Below are 8,345 nucleotides of genomic sequence, written 5' to 3' on the forward strand. Positions count from 1 at the left end.
TCCGTAGATGATTGAGTAGACCCCCTAGATACTTAAGGAGTACATTTGGGTTCTTTGGGGATATACCCAACATTATGGGCATATTTCTAAATTTTGTGGTGTACTCATGTACACTCTACCGTTACTTCTTCCTGAAGTTAGTGCCATCGAATCCATTGGTCCTCTACATGACTAATAAGTTGAAATTATGACTTTATGAGGGTTTTTAAGTCCTCCGACTTAGTCATTATAGGATATCTCTCTAGCTTAAAGGTCTCCATGTGGCTTTCCCACCATGTTAGGGCATGGACCTCTAATTTTATCTATAAAAATGAAATCTTTTGTTTATCCTCTATATTATGAACAATGAAAAAAACTCTAGTTGTTGTAACCAATGATTTAGCTTTAGATCATCAATATGTCCTTGGCACAAACTGATATCGACCTTTGCTTCCATTTTGAATAGGAACTATGAACGATTCATGGCACTCAAACAATGTTAATCTATTTTAGGTCCTTTCTTTGGTTGGTTCTTTGTTTCTTCTTGATCTTTTTATCTCCCCTTTGATATATACTTTACGTTAGAACCACCATATATTTGAGTATCTCTAGCTTATTATTTAGGGCTCACATGAGGAGATTCCAAATATGACTTATATTTGTAACTTGTGCTTCCAATCACAAAAGCCTCTCCTTTGTAGGATCGAGAGGGTTATTCACAAATTTGTCGATCATAATTAGGGTCTTCCAAATTTTGGCCCAGTCAATCCAGATCCCTATTCCTAAAGAAACCTATTGTGATACCAACATGATCCATAAACTACCGTGGATATTCCACTAGATAGTTCGTCACAACAAATTCAATAAAATTATATTTAAAAATATAAAATCTACATTATTACATTTTTATTTCTCTTTAGATTTTTGGATATGTAAATTACATTTAATTGTATATGCATGTAAATTAAAATCATGCAAGAAAATAGAAAACAATGAAATGAAAATTCACAAATTATAATTTAACACAATATATAATGTACGAAACCCTAGTTGGAAGGTGAGGCTACTATGCTCTCTTTCATTGAATAGAAAATGACCATGAGTACAAATAAGTATGGACTATGGCTCTTGGGATAAAATAGTGCAAAAATACTCTTTGTATGCTTTATCTACTTTTCCTCTCAACTATTTTTTTCTTATCTATGGAACAACATGTTATAAAAAAGAATGACCTCTTTTCCCCTGAGTGACCTAGTTATAACAGAACCAGATAGCCTACTAGTGGTTAGGTTTGAATACCTCAATTCTTAATTAGAGTTACAATATAGACTCTTCTAGAGTATTCATTGTAATCACATTTATAACCCCTTTTCCATGAATTATTGGGGATTATGTGGCATCCTCTCGAATTATGGTGGTGAGAATAGGAAGGTCAACTTCTAAGTGGAATGACTTTTGCATACTAATTCTGATTGAGGAAATTATTGTGTTAATGGAAAGGTCTATATGTGTGGAAAATTCGAAAAAGGTTTTTCACCAAAGGAAAAGAGTTTTACCCTGAAAATGCATTCTTTAATGCCTCAAAATTCTATTGAAGTGTTTGAGACCCTAATTTTCCAAATTGGGTCCCACTGGTAAAAATTGTCTTGTGAGATGATTCCTTTACATTTTCCACTCTAAAAGCATCAATATGGATGAAAATAATATAATATCCAATCCAAATTAATAAACTATTGTTATCTATAAACTCAAATATATTGCATTAATATCCAATCTTGGAAAGAGATGTTTAGTGAACACTTTAATAGCCTCCACAAATTCAACTAAACTAAATCTACAAAATATTCCAATGTAAGCATTAATCATAAAATCCCCCCTAAATCTTACTTTGATGTTTGTCTAGTATGGTCTTCATTAGTACTTCACTCTACACTAAGATCTCATATACTATGCTCTTTCTCAACCATCTTTCTCAACCACCAACTTCAATCTTCCACTTGATCCATTTAAGATACAATTTAATCCAAGAACCACTAGTTTAAGTTATGTTACTCTATTCATTTACTGGTTCTTCATATTTCACAAACCAAAAAAAAAAAAAAATTAATTACACAATCATTTATAGCAACACTAAAATGGGCCCAACTATCCTTGTAGTGGAGAAACTATCAATGCATCTAGAAACTGGTGATGAACTTGAGGTCCTTTGAAGATTCAAAATCTCATTTTCTTTGAAGCATTTACAGTGCAAGTGTTATGATAGTAGGTTTAGTTTTTCATAAAATGAGCCTCACTACCCACTATTGCACCCACTAAACTATTAATAACCTAATCACATATCCCAAATCAAATGGCTTTGACTAAATTCCATTAATGGCATCTAATTGTAGTTGGAAGATCCACGATTCCTTCCTATTATGCAATTACCTATAGTGAAAGAGATTTGATGGCTAGAATATGATATATGTGTAGAGGGATGATAGGATTTGTAGTTTTGGAGGAATTTTTGCCAAGAGTCCCTCATCTGATGAATGAATAGCTAATTCTAGTACTGTCACGATCTCATTGATGGATCCTGTGAGAGTCAATATGTAGCTTATCACTACAACTTCAAAATTTCACCTCCTGAGTAACTTGAAGAAATGAGACACAAAATAGAATCAATGACTTGAAGAGATTCTGGCAACCTTCAAATATCTCAAGAGATTCTAGCTTCACCCTTTGAAATCATTAAGGAGTCCATGTTTAGAAATTGAAATGAACACGATTACTCTTTGCCTTTGCATTAACCATGATCTGATGGTTTTGAAAATGGAAGTTGTAATTTTGCAAGGAAATCACCTTTGATAGAATTGGTGGCCCATTTATCAAGGCATGCATTTACTGTGTATATACTCCCATAAAAGTTCCCTTCAGTTATAAAATTGTTCAGTACATTTATTGTTTACAAGAGCACTAAATCATTTCTCCTCCTAGGGTTAACTTCATGGAAATTTGTGTGATATTTGAATTTGCTTGAAAGTCATACATCTATATTGTGCTACACACTATAAAAACACTCAGTAGCCATGCCCTCACAACATAGGAAAATAAAACTCATAATAAAAAGACGCTATCACAAAACACACTTACAAAACCTATGATACAGTAAATAAATTTCACATTTTCCTATTCCTAGCCTCTCCCGCAAGGGATTTATGCCTAGGGCTAGGCTCTAATACCAAAAAAAAAGTTTACAAACCATAAACTATTGCAAACACAAATATGTTATATTCATACAGTTGGAGTGAGATACAATTACTTCTAATCTTGGACATAGAAGTTGAGATAATATCTCAACAACCTCCAACAAACTCAACCAAACTAAATCTAACAAATCTACCAATGTAAGAATTAATCCTAAAAATGATCGTTATTAAAAATGAAAATGTAAATCCTATGATTCATAAAAAGTTGTGACTTTTCCTTAAAGTTGTTTATCCATCAAAAATATTCCAAACAAATTATTTTGAATGGTTGTTTTTAAAGAGAGTTACAATTGATGGTGTATAGCTTATGCTACGTCACTATGTATATAAATATAAATATTAATGACGCAGGAAAACTTGCGATTACCCACACTGTGCATATGAAATGAAAAAGGAATCTCAGACTCTCTCCCGAGTCAAATATTCATTACTTAATGGTTTAAGGCTCCCTTTATTAAATCCGTGTGGTAATGATTTTTAATTAACCATAGTTTGTCCCTTCACTCAATCCTTTCTATCGGGACTCTATACATCCATCTTCATTATACTTTGATTAATCCTTAATACCCACACATATATAACCAACCCCACTTTCATAACTTTGGTTATTTACAGACTTACCACATCAAACCTTCTATTGTGCTATTTCTATTATAAACCTTTTATAAGAGAAATCTTTAATAAAGCATACCTAACTTACCTTTTCGTATTTCTTCAACTTTGCACATTTACCAATGCTCCCTTTATCGCAATCGCATGATTTCAAAGACTTCTCCTAAGACTCCTTTCATGTTCGATATGTGATGAACTACAACCGGACTTCAAATAACATAAACCACATCCATCACCTTCTCGAGTCCGCTCTCATGGCACATCGTAATCGCAAATTGCAATTGATAAGGGCCATGGTACATATACTATGGTACATGGGATATTGTGATGCTATCTAATCGTCGATCACATCGGACATCGGACTTCACACATCACACTTTCTTGTGGCCCAAGGTTAATTCATTCACAATTGGAAAATTTCGATGTGGGGTTTAACAATGATCCTCTACCATTGATGAGAACACTTGATCCAATGGTCAGTAATGCTATCTCATATCGCAATTGCAAATCACTTAAGGCCTGTTCATTCACTCCTGAAATATGTTGCAATGCGATTCCAATTGTTTCATTCTATGCAACCTAATCTCATCCATTGATCAATGACTCATGTGCATCAATACTTTACTCCTTCATCTGTCTCTTTACTTGGTTTTTACGCCACTTCTTCAATGTTCTTTATGGTTTTGGATTACTTCACGGTTTCTGGCTCTTCCCTGTTCTGTTCCGCAACTCCCTTCCGAGATTAACTTTGCATATTCTTAACACAATCACACCTGAATCTCGACTCTGATCCTTCGAATGGATTCAACTGATCCATTCTGATTCTACCTATGTACATATACTATGCGGAACTCTGATTCACACATAACTTATCATTCAATACTCGAATTACACACTTATACAATTTTGGAATTGAATCTTTGTATATGTATATACAAACAAATGATTACATAATAACACTCTATGTCTCTCTGGCCTGATCTTCAATGTGAGTGGCCTCTCTTTTACAATCTGGCTGTAGGCTTATAGTCACACTCTAACTAGCTTAACTAACCACCTAATTATTTAACCATCTAACCCCTGACTATGCCTTTTAGGCTTACATTTATACAAAAAGATTCTACAACCAATTCCTGATTTAGATCCATAAAATCCTCAACAAAATCCTAAAATTTCTTCCTTATCTCTAAGGATCCTCTCTAATCCACAAACAGAACTACTTGGCCATTATATTTAAAACCATGCAACGTTTCGCCTTTACTAAAGAGATTGGGAAGGGAGCTTACGGAACAGTCTGGAAGGCATTTGATCCAGAGACGAAAAAAGATGTGGCCATCAAGATAATAAAACAGAACCATGTGGATATGACAGAGGTCAAATGCTTGCAGGGGTTGGTGCATCCAAACATAATTACCATGTACAAATACATCCGAGAGAACAATACATTGTGTTTGGCACTTGAGTGGATGGAAAGCGACCTATCACACATTATCAAAAACAGAGGCAGACCATTCTCACAGGATGAAGTGCGCAATATTTCCTTCCAGCTTTTCAAAGCGCTTACACGCATGCACAAAGAAGGGTACTGTCACCGGGATCTGAAGCCAGAGAATTTGTTAATGAGTGGAGATGTTATTAAAATTGCAGATTTTGGGTTGGCTATAAACATACCAGAGGAAGCCGGGAGGCCACTTAATTCTTATGTTGTCACGCGTCCATATCGAGCGCCGGAACTCCTGCTTGGATCCACAGATTATGACTTCGCAATTCATATTTGGGCGGTGGGTGCAATCATGGTGCAACTTTTCACTAGCTACCCCTTCTTCAATGGCTGTAACGCGGTCACTCAGCTTTATAAGATCTGCTCTGTGATTGGATCTCCTAATAGCCACACTTGGCCTCAAGGATTAGAACTTGCTTCCTCCTTCAATTACAGATTCTCAAAAAAGTTTATGGGCCTAGATTCTACTAAACGTTTTTCCAATATCTTGGGAAGGGTAAGTGGGGAGGCCATTGACCTAATCAAGTATTTGTTGTGTTGGGATCCCAAGAAGAGACCCAAAGCCATAGAAGCATTGCTGCACCCTTTCTTCTGTCCCAGTTACAACATTAATAGATCAATTCCTCCACCTCCGCTGCCCAAAAATCTCTTGTTGTCTCGGTATCCCGCTTCCATCACATATCATTCTAGTGGACCCTGTCAATACAGTGCAATGCAAAAGTCTGGCAATAATATTGCAGGTGGCTTCTCGGATTTAAAAAGAAGCATTGATTCTGTAAGTTATAATTGCTTTTCTGTTTGTGAACAAGATACTTCTGTGCGGCAATGTCATCTTGACAAACCATCTCCAGGAAAGGGCACGTTGCAGATTAAACGAATGGTTGGAGCAGGAGAAAAGCAACCAATGACATTTGATTATGACAAGCAAGCAGATGGGAACAACAGACCCACTACATCAACGGTGACAATGGGCGAGTTTATGTTTGTTTCTGAATATTCAGTTCGGAAACGTAATGGCTATCAGAGGTCATGTCAAATTCCTGTATCTCTTCCATTTGAAAATCTCCCATTATTCTACCCTTTACCAGGAATGGGGCCGAAGCTATTAAATCCAATCGTACACCCACGAGTGCCAGATGATACGATAAGTAATCGAAAGGGATTTGGTGATTCGAGAGTATTCAGTGCAAATGGATCAGAGGGAAAACTTCATCGCATTTTAAATTTTCTTTGAATATCTTTCTATATAGTAGGATATTCGCAGTGATATTTTGCATATTATTTTGATTTTCATCTTTGTGTTCCAGCTGGTCGTCGATTGTTCGCAAAGCTGGTCCTTCAAATCTGCAATTCTGGTCCTTGAAATAGGAAAAGTTTTGGGATTTGGAATGATGTCGTTCAGTCTAGGTGTTTGGACCTTGTACCAACTTGGTTGTTAGTTCATTCATAGAAGAGATATATGGTGTTATAATGCGTTAATTATTTCCATTAGTAGCTTCAAAATCATTCTGGTTTTAAGTGTTTGGGTTCTAGAGAAAATCTCTATTTATATTATTTGTATGTTGGCACCATTGTATATTTTTTTCTTTTTAAGAATTTGTTTGCATTTTACTTTGGTAGCCTGTTAAAATCTACACTTTATAAAGAGTGGTGACTCCTTGCTAATTGCTTAATTAGTGTTTAGAGAGAAATGGTAAAAACAAAAGTCAGAAAGCATTACTAACTGTAAACTAGAAATTAAATTTCACAATAAAACATTTAACAAAATATCATTGGATTTTGATTTAAAAAATATATATATATTATAAAAGACAAGTTGTGAATCCGTTAATCCACCTTGAAAACAAGACTTATTAAGATATACCACAACTTTGTTTCACACAATAATAGACATGATGAAAAAATTTCAGAACATGTATATAGCTGCATAGTTTTCATATTGATTGCATCCAATACAAACTCGCATTGCTTAGTTCAAGCTTACATTTAAAGACCATACCAAGTTTACATTTAACGACCATACCAACTAAGCAGTATGATATGATATTTTCCATGATTAGGATATAATGCCGGAGAAGGAAAACAGAGAATTGATCCAAAATCTAATTAATTAGATGTTAATGCACTCAAAAGAAAATTGGAACTACATTTATTTATAGTCCAGTAATGATGCAGATATGGACATTGAATGGGGTAGTTAGGATTATCTTCAGCATTCACTTTTAATTAAAACTATATATTCTTGATGCACAAATTTTTTTAGATGAACAAAACTTTGCTGAATGGTTTGGTGAAAATTTTAACATATTGTTTTTGTGACTTGCTATGTTTCAAAATAATTTCTCCATTTTTTATCACTTCCTAGATGAAATGATACCTTGTGTTAATATGCTTATTTATTTTGTGAAAAATGAGTTTTTTTGTTAAACCACTTGCAATGTTTATCTCACAATAAGTCCTTGTAGTTTTCCTGTTCATTCTTTAAATATTTTAACATTCTTCTCATCCAAATCGCTTGATAAGCTATCTTTGTTGTTGCAACATATTTTGCTTCAATTGGGGAAAGATAAACAATTGGTTGTTTCTTAGAAGCCCACCAAATTACTCTCAACTTCAAAAGAAAAACATAAAGTGATTTGTTTTTTCTATCATCTACACTCATGCCCAATCCCAATCACTCTCACTTGGATACTCTAAGTATATCCAACCAGCTTAAATTCAATTTTTCTAGTATTCAAAATGTGGCATTCCTTCCATTAACACACCACCAACTTAAATTCAATTGTTCTAGTATGCAAAATGTAGTATTCCTTGGTTCCATTAACACACCTTAGAATTATTTTATCTGGTGTCTCAAACTACCAACCATGCTTATGTATAGTGTTGGATTTACATTGTTTCTACAATCTTCTTTACGCAACTTTAAACCCATGGTTGTTGGTGTTGGCATAGGCTTGTTGTTTTTCATTTCGAACCTCTTTAAGATATTTGATGCATACTTTGCT

General features: G+C 34.5%; 1 protein-coding gene across 1 annotated transcript; it reads left to right on the forward strand.

Annotated features, from left to right (window-relative positions):
• The first annotated feature begins 5,080 nt into the window (after positions 1–5,080).
• Positions 5,081–6,574, forward strand: LOC149138792 (cyclin-dependent kinase F-4-like). Its single transcript, XM_089450496.1, has one exon. It carries the CDS (start codon positions 5,081–5,083, stop codon positions 6,572–6,574), a length of 1,494 nt encoding a protein of 497 aa, XP_089306622.1.
• The last annotated feature ends 1,771 nt before the right edge of the window (positions 6,575–8,345 follow it).

The sequence above is a fragment of the Pinus tabuliformis genome, chromosome X (genome assembly GCF_031772625.1).
Source record: "Pinus tabuliformis cultivar Carrire ecotype Pingquan chromosome X, CPIR1, whole genome shotgun sequence".
NCBI lineage: Eukaryota > Viridiplantae > Streptophyta > Pinopsida > Pinales > Pinaceae > Pinus > Pinus tabuliformis.